General features: G+C 48.0%; 1 protein-coding gene across 1 annotated transcript in view; it reads right to left on the bottom strand.

The window, feature by feature from the left end:
* LOC147123754 (dedicator of cytokinesis protein 2-like) overlaps nucleotides 1-26678 on the bottom strand; it is a 1461504-nt gene that overhangs the window by 1044367 nt on the left and 390459 nt on the right. Inside the window, exons 18-19 of the mRNA XM_085975685.1 lie at nucleotides 16850-17033; nucleotides 12842-12939 (exon numbers count right to left, since the gene is read on the bottom strand). Of these exons, the coding sequence (XP_085831811.1) occupies nucleotides 12842-12939; nucleotides 16850-17033 (282 nt within the window). The remainder of the gene's footprint in view (nucleotides 1-12841; nucleotides 12940-16849; nucleotides 17034-26678) is intronic.

The following is a 26678-nucleotide window of genomic DNA, read 5'->3' as shown; positions in this document are numbered from 1 at the left end:
TTTTAGGAGCTAACCCATTTCCTTGTTCGCTGTCTGTGAGAATTCTGCCTTTCGATTGGCTGATCAAACAGCCTGTTGATGTCACACCAGCTCGCACCAAGGGGATCCCCACTAACTTCCGTTGATTTGAAATAAAGGTCGGAAAACCCGAACTTCTCGACACAAGGATGGCGAGATCCTTGTGCGGAGCATACTGCGGAGCCCAGCAGCGTACGCCTTCGCTTCGCTGCTGATGGTTAAGAAGGCAAATGGTATGCTGGCCTTCGTAGCGAGAGGGTTTGAGTACAGGAGCAAGGATGTCTTGCTGCAGTTGTACAGGGCCTTGGTGAGACCACACCTTGAGTATTGTGTGCAGTTTTGGTTGCCTTATCTGAGGAAGGATGTTCTTGCCATGGAGGGAGTGCAACGAAGATTCACCAGACTGATACCTGGGATGGCAGGAATGACGTGTGAAGAGAGATTGGGTCGATTGGGCTTATATTCGCTAGAGTTTAGAAGAATGAGAGGGGATCTCATTGAAACTTATAAAATTCTAACAGGACTAGACAGACTAGATGCAGGAAGGCTGTTCCCGATGGCGGGGGAGTCCAGAACCAGGGGTCACAGTCTAAGGATAAGGGGTAAGCCATTTAGGACTGAGATGAGGAGGAATTTCTTCACCCAGAGAGTGTTGAACCTGTGGAATTCTCTACCATAGAAGAGAGTTGAGGCCAATTCATTAATTATATTCAAGAAGGAGTTAGATATATTTCTTAAGGCTAAGGGGATCAAGGGATATGGGGAGAAGGCAGGGACAGGGTACTGAATTTGGATGATCAGCCATGATCGCATTGAGTGGCGGAGTAGGCTCGAGGGGCCGAATGGCCTACTCCTGCTCCTATCTTCTATGTTTCTATGTTTCTATGCTTCTGACCACAAACTCCGGGCCAATATGCTTGTGTGTCAGTTGGTATCTACGCTCGTTGCAGACTATGATGTACAGCCGCAGTGCAATCCACCGCATCATCGAAGTTCCAGATAAAGCTCTAAGAACACAGAGCTTGACAGTCAAGGAGAGAGCGGGGCCAAGGGCAAATCTGTATCTTCCAATTCCCTCCCTTTGTCATAAAAAAAAATCCGTTTGTTGTTTGATGCCATCGTAGTCATTTATCACCACAATAAAAACGCAGATTCTGACAGCGAGAATGGAACACAATGCTCCTTATGCGTAATAATCCCATAATGTTTAACCTCTAAAGAGGCAGCTCATATTTCTTCTTTTGAGTTTTTGAGCGTGGTTTACGATTATACAATTCAAAAGCGACAAGGGAGGGCGTGACCGTTCTGAAAGGGTGCTGCGGGCTTTGCAATGGCAGAGCTAGCAGCTCCATGCCTGGATGAGCATGCAGTGATGCAAGGAGGGTGACTGGATGCAGATTACATCTGCAGAGGTTGGGGCTGAGGCGCATTGGTAGGGCTAGACAGAAGGTGGTTTATCTGGCATCCAACGCCTGCTACATTTGACCTGCGAGTACTTGATGATGGCACTGTGGGGGAAAAATTCAGTTGGTTTGCGCCTCCCGTTAGTGCCTTAACAGGGCGCTAATGGGGCGCAAAGCAACTAGTGCCCGGGCGCGGCGATGTTTGCGCCGCTCATGGAATTGACCAGACATTTTGCGGCGGCGCTAACCACTACCGCCGCGATCTCCTGCACCTGCAGATCGTGACGTCAGTCGAGTGCACAACGCCCCGGTAGTGCCCCGGACTGGATATTGAGTGGCGCCCCCTGCCTTACCGCTTGCCACTAGCAACGACAGGTTGAGGGGAGCGTTTTGCAGTCAGAAAGGGACTGGGGGAGCGCTATTTAAAGGTGACCGCTTCCTGCCTTTTTTTCTTAGTGACATTTTTGCACCACGCCTTCTGAGAGAGAGAGAGAGAGAGACTTCTGGAGAGATTCAACGCTGTGTGAAGGAGTTTTGGGTACTGAGCAGCACTTTGCAAGTTCATTTTGATTTGCCCTTCCTTGCTTCGCCAGCGCTCTGAGGTAGCACCTTGCTCCTTGGACTTTGCGCCTTAAGACAGGTGTGAAGCGCCTGATTTAGCGCTCCAATCACCTCCAGGGGTGATAAAAGCCAAGTTTGCTGTCGGAGGCGATAATTAGCGCTAGGCGCTAAACTTTGCGCACGGCCGATAATGGTGCCCCAAATGGGGTGATACCAAATTTTTCCCCCTAAATGTAAAACGCCCCCTCCTCCAATGCAACACAGTTCTAAAAGATCCAGTGACCTTCGAAATTCAAAATCCACCTTCTTCAAACTTTTTTTAGAGCAGGACTGAGGCAGATGGTACTGACACAGCTAAACCCTGCCGGTGCGCTGTTCCAGCACCGCTTGCTGAGCCAAATGATGCCACACTGCAGGTCTTGGACGAATGGAGCTGCAGCTGGAACTAGGAGGCGTCGCAGTAGGTGCAAATCAGCGCTTTCGTGGGCTCCCTCGCTCCATCGACTGCATCGCTGTTCTCTCCTCCACGCATCGGGCTGGTACACGTGCCCTTGAGCCCACACCACCTCCCGTGCGCTGTAAGGCGATGCTAAAAATAAATGCTACCATTTCCACCTGAATGAAGTATAAAATATCCTGTTGTAATTCGGGACTCCATTTCATTAGCACCTGAGCATCTTTAGGACGGCTGTTGGGTCTAACCAACCTCACCTTATACCTCAGTCTCTTCATAGAACCACAGAATCTTAAGGCACAGACGGAAGCCATTTGGCCCATCGTGCCTGTGCACGAGTGAAGGAGAAGGTACGGTGAACAACAGCTAAAAATTCACGCCTTGTTTCGAACGACAATCCTGCATCCTTTATTCACCAAAAGAACGAACTTGCATTTATATAGCGCCTTTCATGACCTCAGGACGTCTCAAAGCTCTTCACAGCCAATGAAGCACTTTTGAAGTGTAGTGACTGTTGTAATGTGGGAAACACGGCAGCCAATTTGCGCACAGCAAGCTCCCACAAACAGCAATGTGATAATGACCAGATAATCTGTTTTTTTACTGTTCTCGGTTGAGGGATAAATATTGGCCAGGACACTGAAGACAACTGGTCTGCTGTTCTTTGAAATAGTGCCACGGGACCTTTTGCATCTACCAGACAGGTTAAAACGGGGCCTCGGTTTAACATCTTCGCCGAAAGACGGCACTTCCGACAGTGCAGCACTCCCTCAGCACTGCACTGGAGTGTCAGCCTAGATTCTGCGCTCAAGTGTCTGGAGTGGGGCCTTTTGGAGGAGACGTTAAGTCGAGGCCCCGTCTGCTCTCTCAGGCGGACGTAAAAGATCCCACGGCCACTATTTCGAAGAAGAGCAGGGGAGTTCTCCCACTCTCCTGGCCAATATTTATCCCTCAACCAACATCAATAAAAACCAGATTAACTGGTCATTATCACATTGCTGCTTGTGGGCGCTTGCTGTGTCCAAATTGGATGCTGAGCTTCCTACACTCCACTTCAAAAATAGTCCCACTGGCTGAGGTTGCGAAAAGCGCTATAGAAATATACTATGGGGGAAAAATTCGGTATCGACCGTTTTGAGGCGCTAACATCGCCCGGGCACAAACTTTAGCGCCCGGCGCTAATTATCGCCGGCGACCGCGGAATTCAGTTTTAGCGCCCCTGGAGGTGATTGGAGCGCTAAATCAAGCGCTACACACTTCTCTTAGGGCGCTAACGTCGGGGAGCGGGGCGCAACCGCAGAGCGCTACTCAAGCTCAGGCCCTGTCAATCACCCAGTACTCAGACAGTCTGGCACCTTCCAGTTCTTAAAGGGGAGGGTCCATCATGCTGCACAGCCTCACCCTGATCACTGCTGCTTGTGACCTGGGCCTGCAAGGAGCTGCAATCCATCAGCCAGGAATCTCATGGCTGATCAGAGGCCCAGGGAGAGAGCTCGCCGGTTCAGAGACCAGGCTTTGGAGGCTCCGGTTGCGGCCGTGGAACGCTGACGGGCAGTGCTGTTCCCAGACACTGGCAGGAGGCCATTGCCGCAGGACTTCAGGAGGATGTGGAGGGAGGTGGCCCAGTACGGCTCGGCCAGAAGCCTGGTCCACAGGACTCACACCCAGTGCTGCAAGAAGTTCAACCACCTCACTCTGGTGGCCAGGGTGAGTAGATGCTGGAAAAACCACTACAGCCATCATCTCAACTTCACTCTGTGCAGACGGTATAAACCGCCACATCCCCAACATTCACCCACCAACTATGCCCCTCTACTAAAACTGACATCCACATCTCACACCTTGCATACATTAACAGCTATTCAACTATGGTAGGCACATCTGCCAAACACATGGCTGCACACTCACTCACACGCTGTCCTTCTTCTTGCAGGCCAAGCTTGCTCATAACAGGAGGAAGCAGCAACACACGGGAGGAGGTCAGGCAGGGCTGCACCCCCTCACACAGCTGGAGGAGCAAGTGCGCAGCACCATCGCGGCCCAGGTCATGGGCGCTGTGGCAGTGGGAGAGGTCGGCCCCCTTGGGGACAACAACGGTATACTCTTCACCTCTCCCTCCTCTCTCATACCACTTCCCCCTCACAACACAAGCCCTTTCCACTTTCCATCTAAGTATACTGTCTCCATTCCTTGCTTCCTTCCTGCCCCCCCTCTGCCCTGACGTTAAACCCACTCTTGTGCCTTAATGCTTTCAGATAATCAGCCACCATCAGACCAGCCTGTCCCTCAGCCGCCCAGTGGCAGCGACGCAGGAGAGGAGGAGGAACAACAAGCCGGAGCGTCACTACCTGTGTCTCCTGAGGACGAGACATCCGATACTGGGGCCATGCGGGCACTGGAGGGGAGCGGAGGAAATGGCTCTGATGTGGGTGAAGCTCCGGGACCCAGTGGGCTGCAGCAACGCCATGGGGGAAGGGAAGCTTGGGGGGACATCTCTCCTGAGGATGAGTGAGTGCGTGAGCTCTGCTGCATGGGACTCGGATGAGGGCCTCGATGTGGAGGCGATGACCACACAGGCGATGAGCATGCATACCGAGCTCATGGGTGCAATGGCAAGGGTGCCCGAGAGCATGGATGCACTGGCTAGGACCGTGGAGGAGTCCGCCTCCAGCATTGCACTCATCTCTGCTCACACCATCGAGCCCATCCTTGGCACTTTGCAGAGGATGGTTGCCTCGCAGAGAGACCGTGGGGACCCAAACCTCATGCCGCGTGTCATGGGTGAGGTGGCAGCAGCTATTGCAGCACAGGCCGAGGCAAAGCAACGGCTTAATGCTGGAATGGAGTCATTGGTTGGTGCCATCCAATGACAGGCTGCTCTCATGCAGTCTCAGATTGATGCCACGCAAGCGCTGACTGCTGCCATCATCGCTGGGTCGCCCACAATCCACCGAGCACCGGGAATCTGATGGTGCCGCAGTAGGCCAGCAATCTGTGCTCGAGCAGAATGCTCTGGATGCTGAGGTTCTGCCCCGGGGGAGTGGCAGTGTGTCGGCCGAGCAGGCAGGTGCTGTCCTCTCTCAGGATGACAGCATTCCTGCTCCCACCACTGCTACTCCGCCATTACACTTGCCGCAGCCTGTAACCCAGCCAGCCCAGACCTCTGCCGCCCATGCTGAGTTGGTGCAGTCTGCAGCCTGGCCCGCCAGGCCCAGGGCTGGTCGAGGGCATCCTGCAAGGCCATCTGCAGTCTCTGGCTCCCAGACTCAACAGCCTTATGCCAGTCTTACTGCAGCCACTGGGGCCCCATTACGGAGGAGCAGTAGGGTTGGGAGGGGGGAATTGCAAAGGGGGAGGGGGGAAATCATTGAGGAAGGCCCAATAAATAAAATGTTAATAGCAAATGGGGGAAGTGTGTGTACAATAGTTGATGTGTTTGTAAATATCTTGTTGAATTTGGTAAGAGATAGCTCCGTTTGCTAAGAACCAGTTGTGTTTGTCGATAAATTGTTGTGTTTGTTTATTATTGGCTGTGTTTGATAAGAGAGAGTTGTACAGAATAATACATTTTTATTTCGACGTAGCACATTTTGTGATGTTTCTCATTTGAGCTTTGCCCGGTGATAGGGGCTGCGAGCTGGCTGCAATGATGTGTTGTTCTGCGCAAAGGCCATGTGCTACCTCATTTATTGGAAGCACCGTCTAATGAGGCGCTCACACACGGCCCTTGCAGAAGCAAGACTGAGTGGCTCCCTCCTACATTTTGCGCCTCCTCCTCCTCCTCTCCCTCTTCCTCCTCCTGAGGTGGACCTGCAATCCCTGGTGGCAATGGCTAGGCCCTCAGAGTGGCCAGGTTGTGCAGCATGTGTGGTGTATGTGCCTTTAAGAGCAATTGTGGTGTATGTGCCTTTAAGAGCCTCAGGTGTGCGTAATGCCGGTAATTGCCACTTGGGCTATATAAGCCTGTGTATTGTGTATATCCTTTAGAACCCCCCCGCAGACTTGCTTAGTAAATACCTATGAACCAACTCCTGTCTTCAGTGTCTTTATCTACACACGGACACTACAGTGGCGACGAAGTGGAAACGGACTTACCTGCAATTCAGCAGCACCTCAAGGACGTCGATTCCTCCAGCGTCCAGAAGACTCAAGGAAGTAATAGAAACTGTGGTTTCACCAGCTGACCAAGCTGGTGGCAGGTACTGCGCTAATCCTTCCTGGGCTTCAGGCTGGGGCTCCAGCGGCGTGCTCTACAGCTGAGACAGGCAGCGAAATCAGAGGCAAGCAATAACGGACTGGGAGGGTGCACTCGGGAGACGGCCGGCGCGGCAAGCAGGTCAGCGTTTAGACCTCCGTCAGGAACGAGTCTCCAACAGTGAATAAACAGAAACAACAGTAAAACAGCGTTGTTATCGGTAGCAGCGGCGGGAAAGCGCAGGAAGCGCCATATCGTTGCTACAGAGAGAGGAAAAAAAAAGCGCGGGAAGCGCCATATCTTTTTTGAAATGCCTAATTCTGGCAATATTGATGCTTTTGATAATGAAACAGAGCCTAACTTTGGCAATATTGATGTTTTTGATAACAAGATAGAGGATTGGACCACATATGTAGAAAGAGTGGAGGTGTTTTGCACCGCAAATGGAATAGAAGATGAAAAAAAAGCTTCAGTGCTTCTGGATCTAATGGGCGCAGAAACATACAAGCTGTTACGCAACTTAATCACTCCAGCTGAACCGATGGACAAGAATTTTGAGGAGATTGTTGATACCCTACACTGCCAATTCGAGGCAGGACTGGCAGATTCTCTGCAAGACAAATTCATCTGCGATCCCCTAAGTGTAGAAACACAAAAAAAGGTATCTTCTGGAAAAGATTTAACACTGGACAAGGCTTTCAGTGCAATAGGAGCGGCAAAGATACAGCAAAGGCCACAGGACTTCGGCACCCATGAAATGACACGGGGTTTCAAGAGATGTTATCGCTGCGGCAGATCCAACCATGACCAGAGGGATTGCTGGTTCAAAGAGAAAGCATGCAGGCGATGCGGAAAGATGGGACACATTCCACGTGTATGCCGATCTGAAAATAAAAAATCCACTAACGGGAAAAGAATCAATAAGGAAAAGCACAGGAAGGTACAAATGATGACGGACAGTAGCTCCAAAGACCAAGAAGAGCGATAGCGACTCCGGGAACAAGAGACTAAGCTCTCTCAAATTACATAATGTAATTGCCAATGAAGATTACCAGACCATTTGGGTTACCCTCATAATAGCAGGGTCCCCAGTTAAAATGGAGCTAGATACAGGATCAGCTCTAACCGTAATAAATCGACAAGATTACAAGAGGCTATTTTCGCATATACCTCTAAAAGACACATCCATTATCTTAAAAACATATACGGGGCAGAAAGTATACCCCAAAGGAAAAATAAAGGTGCCTGTGGTATACAACGGCAAAGAAATACAAAAGTTGTATTTATACATTCTACAAGATGGTGGTCCACCGTTGTTGGGACGTGAATGGATAAGGAAGATACGTTTAGACTGGCACTCCATTCAGGCACTGACGGTGACCAGTAAGGAAAAAAACAATGATGACATCATACCTGAACGATTAAAAGACATCTTGGCCAACGCCAAAGAAGTGTTTCAAGAGAAACTAGGAACCTTGAAAGGCATCACCGCCTCAATAAAAGTGGAAGATGCAGCAATTCCAAAATTTTTTAAGGCAAGACCGGTGCCATACGCAATACGTCCGGCAGTCGAGGCAGAGCTGGAGAATTTGGAAAAGGCAGGCGTATTATCCAAAATAGATTGGAGCGAATGGGCAACACCCATCGTTCCAGTCATGAAAAAAGCATTGAAAAATAACTCTGAGGAACAGAGAAAAATTCGCATCTGTGGGGACTTTAAGGTGACTGTAAACCCGGTCCTTCACACGGTACAGTATCCTCTTCCGAGGATAGAAGATATTTTCGCCTCACTATCCGGAGGAAAACGTTTCACAAAAATTGACTTGGCACAGGCATATCTACAGATGGAGGTTGAGGAGACCTCTAAAAAGTATCTCACAATAAACACACACAAAGGCCTGTACCAGTACAATCGACTGGTTTTTGGAGTAGCATCAGCTCCAGCTATCTGGCAAAGAGCTATGGAGCAAGTCCTGCAAGGGATTCCGGGGACTCAGTGTTACCTAGACGACATCCTTATAACAGGAGAAAATGACAACGAGCACCTTGCCAATTTGGAGCAGGTGCTCACTAGGCTGAAAGAACGGGGCCTACGAGCAAATCGCCCCAAGTGCGAATTTTTCCAAAATCAGATATCATATTGTGGCCACATAATTAATAAGGAAGGGTTGCATAAGTCACCTGAAAAAATTGAAGCAGTTATAAAAGCCCCAGCACCTGAAAATGTTTCACAATTGAGGTCATTCCTGGGATTAATAAATTACTATCATAAATTTTTACCGAACTTATCAACTATTCTACCCCCTCTTAATGATCTTCTACACACAGGAGTGATTTGGAAATGGAACGAAGACTGTAAACGTGCCTTCCATAAATGTGAAGACTTAATCACATCCGAGAAAGTTTTGGCTCATTACAACCCATCACTACCAATCAGACTGGCGTGCGATGCATCCCCTTACGGCATAGGAGCGGTATTGTCCCATAGATTCCCTGATGGCTCGGAACGGCCGATAGCTTTTGCGTCACGCTCATTGAACTCAGCTGAGCGTAACTATTCTCAGATAGACAGGGAAGCACTCAGCCTGGTATGGGGAGTGAAGAAATTCAACCATTACCTACACGGACAAAAATTTACCTTGCTGACTGACCATCAACCCCTCATCTCCATATTCAACCCTAAGAAAGGTGTCCCCATTATGACGGCACAAAGACTACAGAGGTGGTCCCTTTTTCTAGGGGCACACCAATACAACATTGAATACAAAGGGTCAAAACAGCATGGGAATGCTGACGGTTTATCGCGCCTGCCGTTGCCAACGATAGAAGAGGCACCTACAGTAGACCCAGTAGAGATATTCCACTCTACCATAGTGGAATGTCTACCAGTGACAAATTCTGCCATTGAAAGGGAGACCAGAAATGACCCCACTCTCTCACGGGTCTACGATTTAACAATGAAGGGATGGCCAGCACATGGCGAACCACTGTTGCCAGCGTTCTCGCAAAGAAGAGAACAGCTGTCAGTGTGCCGAGGAACCTTGATGTGTGGATCCAGAGTGGTGATTCCACCCAAACTCCAGGATAAAGTGCTAAAGGAGCTTCACAAGGGGCATCTGGGTGGAGTGAAAATGAAGAACCTAGCTAGGGCGTTTGTATGGTGGCCAGGTATCGATGGAGACATCGAAGACATGACCAAGAGCTGCCTAGGATGCCAGAAGGTCCAAAATGCTCCGCCACAGGCCCCTCTACATCCATGGGAGTGGCCCTCATCTCCCTGGCAAAGGGTGCACATCGACTTTGCTGGTCCATTTATGGACTCAATGTTCTTAATCGCAGTTGATGCACACTCCAAGTGGCCGGAGGTAATAAAGATGTCCTCCACCACCACGGAAAAAACCATCACAGTATTAAGGACCATATTTGCCAGGAATGGGCTGCCGGAACAGATATGTTCTGATAATGGACCGCAATTTGTGTCCGAAGAATTCAGAAAGTTCTTAAAGAACAATGGGGTAAAGCACTACACGTCCGCCCCATACCATCCCGCCACCAATGGATTGGCTGAAAGGTTTGTCCAGACCTTCAAGAAGGCCATAAAGGCCATGGGTAATGAAGACATAAAACTTCAGCACAAGGTGGATAACTTCTTATTTGCATATAGGAATGCAACACATATGGTTACAAACCAAACTCCCGCCATGATGTTCTACAATAGAAACCTAAGATGCCGGCTGGATTTGGTCAAGCCCAACATCCGAAGGGACGTGGAGAACCGGCAGTTTCAGGGCATGAATGAAAGGCCAACTAGGGCCTTCCAGATAGGCCAACCGGTTTTGGCCCGGGACTACCGTACCGAGAAATGGCAGCCTGGAACTATCTGCACACGACTAGGACCACTGATGTATACCGTGGACATCGGAGAAAGCATAATAAGGCGCCATGCTGACCAAATCATCAAGTCATCCGAAAAGGGACAACCTACACCACCACGCTATACATCTAACGATGAAGTAGAGATACCCATATCTACCTCCGATCCGGTGATACTGGAACCCGATGAACCCGACACTGGCCTTCAAGCCGAATCAGCCTTGCCAGAAGAACCTACTACACCACCAGAAACTACTACACCCCCGAGGCGTTATCCGGACCGAGTCAGGAAGCCTCCTGAGAGACTAACTTATAATTAATTAATACAGCAATGTATATTATTTTGCATATAACATGTAATTAATAATTACTTAAAATATGATGTACTAGTTAGCTAGAAGGGGAGGAATTGTGGTGTATGTGCCTTTAAGAGCAATTGTGGTGTATGTGCCTTTAAGAGCCCCAGGTGTGCGTAATGCCGGTAATTGCCACTTGGGCTATATAAGCCTGTGTATTGTGTATATCCTTTAGAACCCCCCCCCCCCAGACTTGCTTAGTAAATGCCTATGAACCAACTCCTGTCTTCAGTGTCTTTATCAACACACGGACACTACAGCATGCAGCACACAATGATGAAAAGGGAGACTCGATCAGGGGAGTACTACACTGCAGGGCTCCTCCAGAGCTGTCAAGGCAGCGAAACCGTTGCTTTAGCACCCCGATAGTCTGTTCGATCAGGTTCCTGGTGGCGCTATGGCTGTCATTGTATGCGTGCTGAGCAGGAGTGTGGGGTTGCGGAGGGATGTCATCAGCCAGGTGGCGAGTAGATAACCCTTATCTCCGGGCAGCCAGCTGCGAGCTTCATGTGGTGGGTGGAACAGTGCTGGAACACCAGTCTGGCGCAGGATGAATGCATCGTGGCTGCTGCCAGGATAGCAGGCGTTGGCAGCGAGGATGCGCTGTCTGTGGTCGCACACCAACTGCACGTTCAGAGAGTGAAAGCCTTTGCGGTTACGGAACACCTCTGCATTGCGATGAGGTGCCCGCAATGCCACGTGGGTGCAGTCAATGGCGCCCTGAACCATGGGGAATCCCGCTATTCTTACAAAGCCACATGAGCATTCATGCTGTTTGTCTCTGGTCATGGGGAATGAGATGTACTCCCTTCTCCTTCTGTACAGAGCATCTGTGACCTCCCGGATGCAGCAATGGATGGCAAACTGCAAAATGTTTGCATTATCCCCTGTTGAAACCTGGAAGGAGCCACTGGCGTAGAAATTGGGAGCGTCTGTGACCTTCACTGCCACTGATATCAGGAGTCCTGGTCCTGATCTGAGGCTGGAGGTCTGGCTGCAGGAGGTGGCAAAGCTCTGTGACCTCCTCCTTGCTGAAGCGGAGCCTTCTGAGGCACTGCTCCTCTGAGAGATGAATGTAGGAGAAATGCTCCCGGAATACGCTGGGAGGGTAAGGTCTCCTGTTGAGAGCCCTGTTGGCCCTCCTCCCTCTGGCCATGATTTCCAATCTTTCTCTCTGCCTCCGACGGTGACGCTGGAGGGCGAGGTCCAGTGCCAGCACAGCCCCCATTAAGTGTTGGAAATGTTGCACTATTAAATGTAAACCAAATTAAACTGATAAATTTTTTTCAGGAGCAAAACTCCTTCAAGTAGAAAAAGCTAAAATCAGTCAAAACGCCCGTCTGCTTCTGTCAAACTGACAAGACAGCATTGTTTGCTCCTTCAGCGCTCATCCGACTGCTGACCGCCTCCTCCACTGTCGTTCCTAATGGCAGGCGCTGAGGCAGGGGATGAGAATGAATTTCCGGTTTGGGGTGTTACCGGGGCGATGCGCTGCCGGATGACATCACGATCTCCAGCCACAGGCGGGCGCAGCGATAGCAGTTAGCGCTGCCGCTAAACCACCAGGTGAATTTCACCAGCGGCGCTAACATCGCCGAGCCCGGGCGGTAAGGTGTTAGCGCCCCATTAGCGCCCCTCCCCCCCCCACCCCGGAGTCGCTAAGGTACACAATTTCTAGCCCTATATAATGTTATCCTCAAGTACTCCCAGGTCAAACGTAGCACAAGTGAGATGCTGAATAAACCTCTTTCTGTCACATTGCTGTTTGTGGGAGCTTGCTGTGTGCAAATTGACCGCCGCATTTCCTACATTACAAGAGTGGCTCCACTTCAAAAAGTACTTCATTGGCTGTCAAGCATTTTGGGACATCCTGAGGTCGTGAAAGGCGCTATATAAATGCAAGTCTTTCTTTTTTCTTTCTCACCTCAATGAATACCCGTGAAACTACCGACAAGCATTAGCTCTGATCGCTTCCACCTACCTTGACCACTTCCCCTCCGTCTACCTTCATCAGTTTTTTCAGATTCTCGTTTAGAGCACCGATGTTGGAACGCCACTTCAACAAGCCCAAGAGGTCCACTGAATTATGGAGAACAGGGAAACAAAATAAAAATCGCAGCTTATAATTTTATGCAGGCTGGGAAATAAATTCTATTGCACTGACCACCAGGCCTAATGCAAAAAAAATCACCACGGGGCTGTAATCATCTTAGAGATGTACCACCTGTCTAATAGAATGTAGCATTAAAGGGCTTTCTAGTGTTTATAGCCCATTCTAGTCATTGTATCCCATTCAGGGCAAAGGCCTATTTGGTCCAATTGCCTTATTATGTAGATGAGCACCTGCATGTATCATTTATATAAAAAAAACTCTTTTAGCTCTGGAAAAAAATGGAAAAAGAAACTAAATCAAAATAATTTGACGATAGTATCATAACTGTGGTATATCTTATCCAACATTGGCATTCATGAATCCAGTTGTATTAAAATAGCAAATAAGGCCATATTTGATAAATCACAGTTGCGTAAAGTATAAATATCTGTTTAAGAACAGAACCTAGTGACGAGGTAGCTGGGCTGAGGGAAGGAATTCCAGAGAGCAGGGGCGAAAGGATTGATGGAGCCAATGCCAATCAGTGAATGGAGAATGAGCAGTTCATGGTCTGTGCAAAAGAAATGGCCTTGATGGGCCACAGGGTCTATTTCTCATTCCATGCTTCCTTAAGAGTCATCCCAGTTCAGTTGGTTCTAAAGGACTACCTGAAGAACAGCAATGGAATGCTGTTGAACTATGAGATAGGACAAATGGCGTTCCGTGTCACCTGTTGCTCTTCAATACTGAAAAGTCCCAAACACGGACAAGAGAGGATGGGGTGTACAGAACCAATCAAGACCACTGCAGTGCATCTGACTGGTCCCAAAGCTTGAACACCCTAACTATACTCTATATAAAGCTCAGGGAGTTTGCCCACTGAGTCTCCAGATAGGTCGAGTAGCGGAAAAAGTTTTGGGAAGTTTTAAAAGTTATAACCACTGTGGTATCAAAGCTTTTTTTAAAATTCATTCCTGGGATCTGGACGTCGCTGGTAAGGCCAGCATTTATTGCCCATCCCTAACTGCCCTTGAGAAGGTGGTGGTGAGCCGCCTTCTTGAACCGCTGTGGTCCGTGTGGTTACTTACTTAAAGAGGGAACCAATTTGATTACTCTGCTTCCCCTTTGCTAATTTCCTGTCAGTTTGGCTCCATGAGAGCCACTGAGTCAATAAGCTGTGGGTTCAAGTCCTTTCTGCAGTATATAATGTAATTCGACACTTCAATGCTACATTGTTGGAGGTGCCATTTCTCAGATCAGACGTTAAACCAAGGCCCTGTCTGTCTGTTTGGTTGGACATAAAGGGCTGGATTTTAACACCCAAAACTGGGCAGGGTGGGGTCAGAGCATAAAATTTTACAAAATCTCAAACCCAATCCCAACCCGACTACTTCCGGGTTTAATGGAGGCGGGACAAGGGGGAGGGGGAAACTGCTCCCAGGAGGCGGGTTGGCAATTTAAATATTTTAATGAGGCTGGCAGCCTCTGATTAACCTGTTTTGCAGGTTTTACAATGTCTCGCTGGGTTTCCCAGGCAATGGGAAACCTGGCAGCTGAAGGGAGGCGGGGGCAGCTTCAGGGAGAAGGTAAGTGCCTTTACAGCACTGCTTCTGGGCCAGACGGAACAGGAGTGCTTCCTCCCGGCCCACCAACCTCCCCCCACCATCAAACCCCCACCCCCATACAAAGACCCCCAGGATCAGGGATTGGATGTCCCCCGGGATCAGACACCCACTCTGGCGTTGGGGATCGGACCCCCCTCCCCCCCCAGGGTTGTGGATCGGGCCTGCCTGCTCCTGCGGCCTGCTCTGGAGTCCTCAGGCTGTCAATCAGGCTGACTTCTGGGCGGGAAACCTGTCAAGGACAAGAGAAGCACGCTGTGGAACCACAACTCCACAGCACGCGGGGAAACCGGACTTCCGGATTTCCCATTATGTAGCTCCGCCTGCCCCCCGCCTACATAACCCACCCCTGTTAATATTCAGGCCTAAATATCTCATGGAACTTATCTGAGGAAGAGCAGCGAGTTCTCCTGGTGACCTGGTCAACATTCTTCCCCCAACAAACATCGTCAAAAAACAGATTAACTGGTCGTCCTTTTTCTCATTTGATATTTCTAGGACCTTTTGCAATGGGGATGTTCATTTTTAAAAATTCATTCCTGGGATGTGGGCGTCGCTGGCAAGGCCAGCATTTATTGCCCATCCCTCATTGCCCTTGGTGGTGAGCCACCTTCTTGAACCGCTGCAGTCCTGACGGTGTGAAAGGTGCCATATAAAGGCACTTTCTTTAAAGAGGCGCTATCTTAATGGTACAAATTTTCCCTTCGTTTGCAGACAAAGAATGCAGAGAAAAATCACTTCAAAATAGATAATCATGTGGCTTGCATGCAGCATTGTCATGCAAATGATGTGCAACGCCCCTCTCTCCCCAAAACAAAAGAGTTTGCCAAACAGAAAACAATGGACACTTTAACCTAAATCACTCTTTTTTTTATGTCCTGTAGTTAAAACATTTTTTTTATAGGAATATAAATTTTGTTAACACAAATGGAACAACTTACAGGGAAAGACATTAAAGTAAATAATATAACAAGATGGGTTTAAGACATGGTTAGAATTACTTCTGGAGATAGAGGGAATTGAGGGACAACATTGTGGGGAATCAGGATTGACCTAGAAAAGGTCTTGCTCATTAGGCCCAACAGTTTTCTTTTATTCCTAACGTGTCGTATTTTCTGGAACAAGGTCCAACCCATGCAGCTTTTTATCCCTTGCTCTCATAAGAACATAAGAAATAGGAGCAGGAATAGGCCACTTGGCCCCTTGAGCCTGCTCCACCATTCAATAAGATCATGACTAATCTTGGGCTCAAAGCCACTTCCCTGACCACTCCCCATAACCCTTCACTCCCTTATCTTGCAAAAATCTGTCTATCTCCACCTTAAATGTATTTAATGATCCAGCCTCCACGGCTCTCTGGGGCACAGAATTCCACAGATTGACGACCCTCTGAGGGAAGAAATTCCTCCTCATCTTAGTTCTAAAAGGGCGACCCTTTATTCTGAAACTATGCCCCCGAGTTCTAGATTTCCCCACAAGGGGAAACATCCTCTCTGCATCTACCTTGTCGCATCCCCTCAGTATCTTATATGTTTCAATAAGATTACCTCTCATTCTTCTAAACTCCAATGAGTATAGGCCCAATCTGCTCAACCTTTCTTCATAAGTCAACCCCCTCATCGCTGGAATTAACCTAGTGAATTGTCTCTGAAATGCCTCCAATGCATGTACAGTATATCCTTCATTAAATAAGAACAAAACTGTACGCAGTACTTGAGGTGTGGTCTCACCAATACCCTGTACAGTTGTAGCAGGACTTCCCTGCTTTTATACTCCAACCCTCTTGCAATAAAGGCCAACATTCCATTTGCCACCGTGGTGAAGGAAGTTAGTGCTGGGGATCGAACCTTCACCATCTTAGTGTCAGTGTCAAGCACTCTCTGGGCAGGTATACCGTTGCCAGAGGCAGCATAAAGCCTCCTCTACTCTACACTGATAACATAACGTAGCCTCAATCTCTGAACAGCACCCCCCTACTGCGCCAGTCTGATATTTGTTTTCCATTTCTGTCTTGTCAATCAATACTTTTTTTTAAAGTTCACTATCGATATGGGCATCACTAGCAAGGCCGGCCTTTATTGCCCATCCCTAGTTGCCTTTGAGAAGGTGGTCTCCCCCTCAAGTGGCACAAAATTCTCTACATCTACCCTGTCGAACCTCGCCCATAATTTTAAAGATCGACCTCCCGGATCTTGTGGAATAATGCGCAGATATAATGCCCGCACCTTCAGGGAGATGAGGGGTGAAAGCTGGTGGGGAAAGATTGAGATGTTACCGTTCTGTGTGAGTTTGGTCGAACAGACGAGCGTGGAAATCTGGAAGCTGTCCCTTGAGCAAATGGGATGTCCGCCGCTGCTGCTTCTGAACGAAGAACCCAAACTTGTCTTCTGATCACACATCTGTTTACTGGAAAAGTTATTTAGGTAGATGGTGGCATCTTCAAGTTTTCTACTATCACCCTGCAGTTGAAGGGTTAAAAAGAGTACAGTTAGCAGCTGAACAAATGCTTGTGGTATCCCATTGAGATTTTTCATGTCTTATTTTTGGTGGACTTGCGGATGCTGTAAAGTACCAAGGTGAGGAATGTCGCTGATGGGGAGATGAACATTTTCCCCCCTTTGGTACCTGGACCTTAGGTGAAGAATAGCATGGAGTCTAGCTCAAGCTCCTTTGTTCTCAGCGCATCTGCTGCTGAAGCCCTCATCCGTGCCTTTGTTACCTCTAGGCTCGACTATTCCAATCCTCTTCCTGGCCAGCCTCCCACCTTCCGCCCTCCGTATGCTCGAGCTCATCCAAAACTCTGCTGCCCGTATCTTAACTCGCACCATGTCCCGTTCGCCCATCACCCCTTTTGCTCGCTAAACCTACGTTGGTTCCCGGTCTGGCAGGATTTGAACCCGGGTGTCAAAGGTGACCTCCTTCAACCCTTCGCGATCCCTGCGCTCCTCCAGTTCTGGGCTCGTGCGCATCCCCAATTTTCATCGCTCCACCATCAGCTTCAGCTTCCTCGACCCTAAGCTCTGGAATTCCCTCCCTAAACCTCTCCGCCTCTCTACTTCTCTCTCCTCATTCAAGACGCTTCTTAAAACCTACCTCTTTGACCAAACTCCTGCCCTAAGACATGGAGTCAAATTTGGAGTGATACCACTCCTGTGAAATGCCTTGGGACGTTTTTCCTACAAAGATGCTACATAAATGCAGGTTCATCTTGTTGTTTGGTCACCTGCCCTAATATCTCCTTATGTGGCTCAGTGTCAAATTTTTTGTCTTATAATGCTCCTGTGAAGCACCTTGGGACGTTTTACTATGTTCAAGGTGCTATATAAATACAAGTTGTTGTTGTTCCAATAAAGTGCCTTAACGATGACCTTAGAAGAGCCCTCTTTACTCCACCAGCATGAATTTTTCTCGAAGTTTCTCCGCTAAAGGTCCTAAGTGAAATATTTCAAATAAACCATGAGAGTACGATAAGAGGGTATGAGCCCAAACGAGTAAAAGACAAATTCAGGACTGAAGTTCCTTCTCCTTTTTGATTGTCTTCAGGGGTTGCAGATGGAAATTTCTGGAATTATTTTTTTCCCTGGGCTATTTTCTATCTTATTTTTTTCTGCCTCTCCCATAGGAACAGGAATTGGCCATTCAGCCCCTTGAGTCTGTTCCGCCATTCAATTAACTTGTGGCTTATCTGTACCTTAACTCTATTTAATGGCCTTGGCTCCCAGAAGATTAAATAGCTGCTAATGGGTAGGGATCACTGGTGGTCTTGTTCGGCAGAATGGGACAGACTCGCTGAATGAGCTGGTCTTCTTGCAGAATCACAGAATCATACAGTACAGAAGGAGGCCATTCGGCCCATTGTACCTGTGCTGCCACTTTGAAAGAGCTATTAGTCCCACTCTCCTGCTGTTCAGCCATGTCAGCCGTGACTCAGTTGTCGCCTCAGAGTCAGAAGGTTGTGGGTTCAAGTCCCACTCCATGGGACTAAAGCACACAAATCTAGACTGATACTTCAGTGCAGTGCTGAGGAGTTGCTGCACTGTTGGAGGTAACATAGGAAGATAGGAGCAAGAGTAGGCCATTTGGCCCCTCAAGCCTGTTCTGGCATTTAATGAGATCACGGCTGGTCATGCAAATTCAGTACCCTGTCCCTTTAGCCTTAAGGAAATATATCTAACTCCTATCTTGAATATATTTAATGAATTGGCCTCAACTGCCTTCTGTGGTAGAGAATTCCACAGGTTCCCCACTCTCTGGGTGAAGAAATTCCTCCTCAACTCAGTCCTAAATGGCTTACCCCTTATCCTTAAACTGTGACCCCTGGTTCTGGACTCCCCTGCCATCGGGAACATCCTTCCTGTGTCTAGTCCTGTTAGAATTTTATAAGTTTTAAAACTGCACACAATACTCAAGATGTGGTCTCACCAAGGCCCTGTACAACTGCAGCAAGACATCCTTGCTCCTGTACTCGAATCCTCTCACTATGAAGGCCAACATACCATTTGCCTTCTTAACCGTCTGCTGCACCTGCATGCTTACCTTCAGCGACTGGTGCACAAGAACACCCAGGTCTCGTTGCACTTCCCCTTTTCCCAATCTATTGCCGTTCAAATAATAATCTGTCTTCCTGTTTTTGCCACCGAAGTGGATAACCTCGCATTTATCCACATTATACTGCATCTGCCATGCATCTGCCCAATCACCCAACCTGTCCAAATCATACTGGAGTTTCTCAGCATCCTCCTCACAGCACACACGCCCACCCAGCTTTGTATCGTCTGCAAACTTGGATATATTACATCTATATAATAGCAGTTCCCTCGTCTAGATCATTTATATATATTGTGAATATATATATATATATATATTTATATATATTGTGCCGCCTTTTGGATGAGATGTTAAACCGAGGCCCTGTCTGCTCTCTCAGGTGGACGTAAAAGATCCCATGGCACTATTTCGAAGATGAGCAGGGGCATTATCTCTGGTGTCCTGGCCAATATTTATCCCTCAACCAATATAACAAAAACAGATTATCTGGTCATTATCATATTGCTGTTTGTGGGACCGTGCTGTGCGCAAATTGGCTGCCGCGTTTCCCACATTACAACAGTGATGACACTTCAAAAGTACTTCATTGACTGTAAAGCGCTTTGAGACATCCAGCGGTCATGAAAGGCGCTATATAAATGCAAGTCTTTCTTTCTTTCCGCCACAGCCCTGCTATATTTTAATTTCCAAGTATTTATCCAATTCTCTTTTGAAAACTACTATTGAATCTGCTTCCACCACCCTTTCGGGCAGTGCATCTCAGGTAACAACTGCTGCGTAAAAAAATTCTCCTAATTTCCTCCGCTGGATTTTTTACCTTAAATCTGTGTCCTTTGGTAACCTTTCCTGCCAGCAAAAACTGTCTCTCCCTATCTACTCTATCCAAACCCCTTAAAGGATAGGGGTACTGATATTTTTTTAAATTCGTTCCTGGGCTGTGGCAAGGCCAGCATTTATTTCCCATCCCTAATTGCCCTCGAGAAGGTGGTGGTGAGCTGCCTTCTTGGACCGCTGCAGTCCGTGTGGTGAAGGTACTCCCACAGTGCTGTTAGGGGGGGAGTTCCAGGATTTTGACCCAGCGACGATGAAGGAATGTTCACTATTCAGTTTGCAGCTCTGTTTAAAAATAAACCTTAAAGACTCGATTGCCATATTGTGGGCATTTTAACCTAATTCGCATGTCGGGGAAGTGGCGGGATCGAGTGCAGCAATGGTTTCACACTCCGCCCGATTTTAGCGGAGAGTAATATTGGGCGGGGAGTAAAACCGGTGTTCCACCCGATCCCGTGGGATCCCCGCCTGACGACTTAAGTTAAAATGGCCCCCACTGTCTGTCTTTCCCACTTCCTCTTCTCCATCCCCTTCTCTCCCTTCCCTTTTCCCTTCCCCACCTCTTTCCTCTCCCCTTTCCTTTTCCCCCTCCCATCTTCCTCTTCACTCTCTCCCTTACCCCACTTTTTTGGTTTTCCTTTCAAAATATATGCTTACGAATCCCGCAGGAGATTATCAGAAGGGGCTCAAAATTGACTGCACGCATATCAAGCTGTGTGACTGTCTAGTTAGTCTCGAAATTGTGATTCTGTTGAATAAAGTTAAGGAAGTGAGAAAAAGACCTTTTGGTCCCATCAGTCCTACTCCACCCAGAGCTCATGCACGATTCCTCTATTATGACATTCTTCTACCATCTATTGATGCCTTACTCCCTTACCTCCCCATAACAACATATCAAGCAGACTTGTTAATAGCTTTCTAACCCTCAATCCCCCTTCTCAAGAACATAACGACCAGTTCCTTTTTTAAAAAGTGCCAATTGACTATAAATCAACTACTTTCTCTGGGAATTCCCACTAATCTGTCTGGGAAAAACAAGTTTTGCCTGATCTCTAACCTTGCTAGAAGTTTGTGATTTTTGGGACTTCTGGTCCTATGCTCGCGTCCAATTTAAATACCGTGTTTTCTTCAGCTTTTTTCCATCTCTTTCATTATTTGAAAGAATTGCGCGATAAGTGTAATTCAATGTAGTCAATTCAATGCACAGTAACCAAATGCTTATAGTCACAAGCAGTCCCCTCTCCCCAGGGAGTTCAGCAATTCAACTTCTCTAATTGAGAGCTTGGAGCAGTTACAAAGAGCAACGTCCCTCCAGGGCCTGGCCTTTCATCATCTAATTGAACATCACACAGCCACGATCATTCTTCATTGTAGGGCTTAATAGTTAACTTCGTCCCTTATGTACCTTTCCTGACTTAAGGGTGTAGAAAAGATTGATTACATATACTTGGGTCAGTCATCGTATAATTGGTCATGCCTGGGTGGAGAGGCACATTATTGATTGGTTATGGCTGTCATCAATTTGACCAAAATTGATTAGTCCTGGCTAGATCTGGTGATCCTCCATTAGAAGGAGTGAATGAGGGACAATCTGTTCCTGGCGATATACCGCCAACTCATTATTTCAGGTTTCTACAATATATGCTAAATAGACATGAATTGCTGTGGTTACACAATTGTTATGCAATACAAAGTCATTATATTAGGCTACCGAGATATTATTGGATCATTATTTTATTCCTTAGTGCTTATTAATGCTAATAAGATTAAATATTACAATAACACTGAAGATAGATGGGCCATTGATGGAGTGCTGGACATTTTTTACAATCTATAAACATTGAACGATGTCAAAGGTTGCCCCATATCGATTACTGTTTTTCAATTTACAAATCTAGATTTTTCAGGCATTTATTTTTACACATGAGCAGATTCATAAGTACTCCTTCTTTGGGAAAAATTGAAGGAGACATTATTTTAGTTGACATTTTGCAGGGTTTTTTTTTGGACCAATTATCAGCTTCTTCTCTGGCCCAACCTCAGTACACCACTGTGGCCTCCTTGAAGGACAGAGCCAATTTACTACAAACTACAGCTGCATTATGGGCATGCTGTGAACATGTGCCCAAAATCAGTTGGAAATAAAATAAGAATTTGCATTTATACAGTGCCCTTCCTGACCTTCCAATGCCCCCCACAGTCCTTTGCAGCCAATCAATTACTTTTGAAATGCAGTCACTGTTGCTATTAGACGTACATGACAGCCAATTTGTGCACATTAGGATCCAGGATAAACAGGAATGAGATAAATTCTCTAGAGCCTATAGACAAAGAGATCTATCCTCAGGCTCCAGGCCAGCTTTGAACTTAGATTCAACAGTTAAAAAGCCACATTCAAACTCACTGCACTCCACCACCTATCATTCATAGATGTCTTGTGACTGATTATAGATAGATAAAGGGAGTGCAGGCAATGTGGTGCAAGTGAATTGGATAAGTTGCCTCACAAGAGGCTTGTCAGAAAAATCCAGGTACAGTACATGGAATTATGATGAACCTGTATAAAACACTGGTTCGGCCCCAACTGGGCACCAAACTTTAGGAAGGATGAGAAGGCCTTAGAGAGGGTGCAGAAAAGATTTACAAGAATGATTCCAGGAATGAGGGACTTCAGTTAAGTGTATAGACTGGAGAAGCTGGGGCTGTCCTCCTTGGAGCAGAGAAGGTTGAGAGGAGATTTGATAGAGGTGTTCAAAATTATGAGGGGTCTGAACAGAGTAGGTAGATGGAAACTGTTCCCATTGGCAGAAGGGTCGAGAACCAGAGGACACAGATTTATGCTGATTGGCAAAAGAACCAAAGGCGACATAAGAAAAAACTTTTTAATGCAGCGAGTGGTTAGGATCTGGAATGCACTGCCTGAAAGGGTGGTGGAGGCAAATTCAATTGTGGCTTTCAAAAGGGAATTGGATAAGTACCTGAAGGAAAGAAATTTGCAGGGCAATGGGGAAAGGGTGGGGGAGTGGGTCTAGCTGAGGTGCTCTTGCAGAGAGCCTGCACAGGCTTGACGGGCCGAATGGTCTTCTTCTGTGCTGTAACCATTCTATGATTCTATGGTATAAGAGAAAATGCAGCCACATGTTTCGAAAGTCAACCGATGGATAGGATACAGAGAGTTAGGGTCTTCTCTTCTTCTACTTCTTAGGCAGTCCCTCGGAACCGAGGATGACTTGCTTTCACATTAAAAATGAGTTCTCAGGTGACTGATGAGTCCAATGCGGGACCTACAGTCTCTGTCACAGGTGGGGCAGACGGTGGTTGAAGGGGTGGGTGGGTGGGGTGCTTGGGTTGACGTGCGCTCCTTGCGCTGCTTGTGCTTGGCTTCCGATTGCTCCCGGCGAAGAGACTCGAGGTGTTCAGCGCCTTCCCGGCTGCTTCTCCTCCACTTTGTGCGGTCTTGGGCCAGGGATTCCCAGGTGTCGATGGGGATGTTATACTTATTCAAGGAAGCTTTCCGGGTGTCCTTGAAGCGTTTCCTCTGCCCACCTGGGGCTCGCTCGCTGTGCCGGAGCTCCGAGTAGAGCGCTTGTTTTGGGAGTCTCGTATCGGGCATGCGGACAATGTGACCCATCTATATAATAGATAAGGGAGAACTAGTGGATGTGGTGTATTTGGACTTTCAGAAGGCTTTCGATAAGGTCCCGCATAAGAGATTAGCGTGTAAAGTTAAGGCACATGGGATTGGGGGCAAGGCATTGGCTTGGACAGAGAACTGGTTGGCAGACAGAAAGCAAAGAGTTGGAATAAACGGGTCTTTTTCTGAGTGGCAGGCAGTGACTAGTTGGGTACCGCAGGGATCGGTCCTTGGGCCCCAGCTATTCACAATATATATTAATGATCTAGACAAGGGAACTAAATTTGCAAACGACACAAAGCTGGGTGGGCGTGTGTGCTGTGAGGAGGATGCCGAGAAACTCCAGGATGATTTTGACAGGTTGGGTGATTGGGCAAAAGCATGGCAGATGCAATATAATGTGGATAAATGTGAGGTTATCCACTTTGTGCACCAGTCGCTGAAGGTAAGCATGCAGGTGCAGCAGGCGGTTAAGAAGGCAAATGGCATGTTGGCCTTCGTAGCGAGAGGGTTTGAGTACAGGAACAAGGATGTCTTGCTGCAGTTATACAGGGCCTTGGTGAGACCACATCTTGAGTATTGTGTGCAGTTTTGGTCGCCTTATCTGAGGAAGGATGCTCTTGCCATGGAAGGAGTTCAGCGAAGATTCACCAGGCTGATACCCGGGATGGCAGGAATGATGTATGAGGAGAGATTGGGTCGATTGGGCTTGTACTCGCTGGAGTTTAGAAGAATGAGAGGGGATCTCATTGAAACTTATAAAATTCTGACAGGACTGGACAGACTAGATGCTGGAAGGATGTTCCCGATGGTTGGGGAGTCCAGAACCAGGGGTCACAGTCTAAGGATAAGGGGTAGGCCATTTAGGACAGAAATGAGGAGGAATTTCTTCACCCAGAGAGTGGTGAACCTGTGGAATTCTCTACCACGGAAGGCAGTAGAGGCCAATACATTAAATACATTCAAGAAGGAGTTGGATATATTTCTTAAGGCTAAAGGGATCAAGGGGTATGGGGAGAAAGCAGGGACCGGGTATTGAATTTGGATGATCAGCCATGATCGCTTTGAATGGCGGAGCAGGCTCGAAGGGCCGAATGGCCTACTCCTGCTCCTATCTCCTATGTTTCTATGTTTTTATGGAGCTGATTGAGCGAGGTCAAAGCTTCGATGCTGGGGATGTTGGCCTGAGCAAGAACACTGACGTTGGTGCGCCTATCCTGCCAATGGATTTGCAGGATCTTGCGGAGGCAACGTTGTTGTTACCTCTCCAGTGCTTTGAGGTGCCTGCTGTACATGGTCCATGTCTCTGAGGCATACAGCAGGGCGGGTATCACTGCTGCTCTGTAGACCATGAGCTTAGTGCCGGGTTTGAGGTCCTAGTCTTCAAACACTCTTGTCCTCAGGCGACCGAAGGCTGCACTGGCACACTGAAGGCAGTGTTGGACTTCATTGTCGACGTCTGCCCTTGTTGACAGTAGTCTCCTGAGGTATAGAAAGTGGTCCACATTGTCCAAGGCCTTGTCGTGCATTTTGATATTCGGGGGGCAGTACTGTGTGGCGGGGGCAGATTGGTAGAGGACCTTTGTCTTACGGATGTTTAGTGTAAGGCCCATGCTCTCGTACGCTTCGGTGAAGGTGTTGCCGATGGTTTGGAGTTTGGTCTCCGAGTGAGCACAGACGCAAGCGTCGTCTGCATACTGTAATTTGATGACAGAGGATGGGACGACCTTGGATCTGGACTGGAGGCGACGGAGGTTGACCAGTTTCCCATTTGTTCTGTAAATTAGCTCCACTCCAGTGGGGAGCTTACTGAGGGTGAGATGGAGCATTGCAGCAAGGAAGATCGAGAAGAGCGTTGGTGCGATGACACAGCCTTGTCTGACTCCGATTCGTACGTGAATTGGGTCTGTGGTGGAACCGTTGGTCAGGATCATGGCTTGCATGTCATCGTGAAGCAGGCAGAGGATGGTGACAAACTTTTGAGGGCAGCCGAATTTGAGGAGGGCACTCCATAATCCCTCACGGTTGACAGTGTCGAAGGCCTTTGTGAGATCAAAGAAGGCCTTGTACAGTGGTTGGTGCTGTTCCCTGCATTTCTCTTGTAATTGACGTGCGGTGAAGATCATCTCCATTGTGCCCCTTAGTGGGCGGAATCCACATTGCGACTCTGGGAGAAGCTCTTCGGCCACTGGGAGAAGGCGATTGAGGAGGATTCTTGCGATGACTTTCCCTGTGGCAGACAGCAGGGAAACTCCTCTGTAATTACCGCAATCATACTTGTCACCTTTCTTGAAGATGGTCACAATTACGGCGTCTCTGAGATCCCCTGGCATGCTCTCCTCCTTCCAGATAACAGAAATGAGTTCATGAATTCACGCCAGTAGTGCTTCTCCACCATGCTTTAGTGCCTTGGCGGGGATTCCATCTGCTCCTGAGGCCTTCTTGTTCTTCCGTTGTCGGATGGCCTTTCAACCTCATGCCGGGCTGGGGTTGTGCTGAGATGGTGGCGGGTAGCATGCTGTGGGATAGAGTTGAGGACACTCGCGTCGAAGACAGAGTCGCGGTTAAGGAGATCTTTGACGTGCTCCTTCCAGCGGGCACTGACTGCCTCTCTGTCCTTGATGAGTACCTCTCTATTCTTGGCCCGCAGTGGGGTAGGGCCTTGGGTGCTTGGGCCGTAGATGGTCTTGACCGCGCTAAAGAATCCACGCACGTCGTGGTTGTCGGCTAGCTGCTGGATCTCCTGCGCTTTCTCCACCCACCATCTGTTCTTTAGGTCGCATGTTTTTTGTTGGACCTCGGCCTTCAGGCTTCTGTAGAGCTGCTTTCTTGCTCTCGAGTTCTGTTGCTGTTTCCAGATCTGGAATGCCTTGCACTTGCGGCTTCTTAGCTTAGTAGGGTAATAGGTCTTGCACAGATTGGAAATAATTTGGAAGAGGTGTTCCGCAGGGGTCAGTGTCAGGTCCAATTTTGGTCTCACTATATATCTGATACAGATTTAGCTATGGGGAATATTATTCAAAATGTTTTGATGACACAAAAATAAGGGGCTGGGCAAACAGCGAGGAGCATTGCAAGAGTCTAAAGGAAA

The sequence above is a fragment of the Somniosus microcephalus genome, chromosome 2 (genome assembly GCF_052327205.1).
Source record: "Somniosus microcephalus isolate GS21.2 chromosome 2, FLI_Smic_1.0, whole genome shotgun sequence".
NCBI lineage: Eukaryota > Metazoa > Chordata > Chondrichthyes > Squaliformes > Somniosidae > Somniosus > Somniosus microcephalus.
Note: the sequence above shows the minus strand (reverse complement) of the source record. Positions and strands in the feature narration are given on the sequence as shown.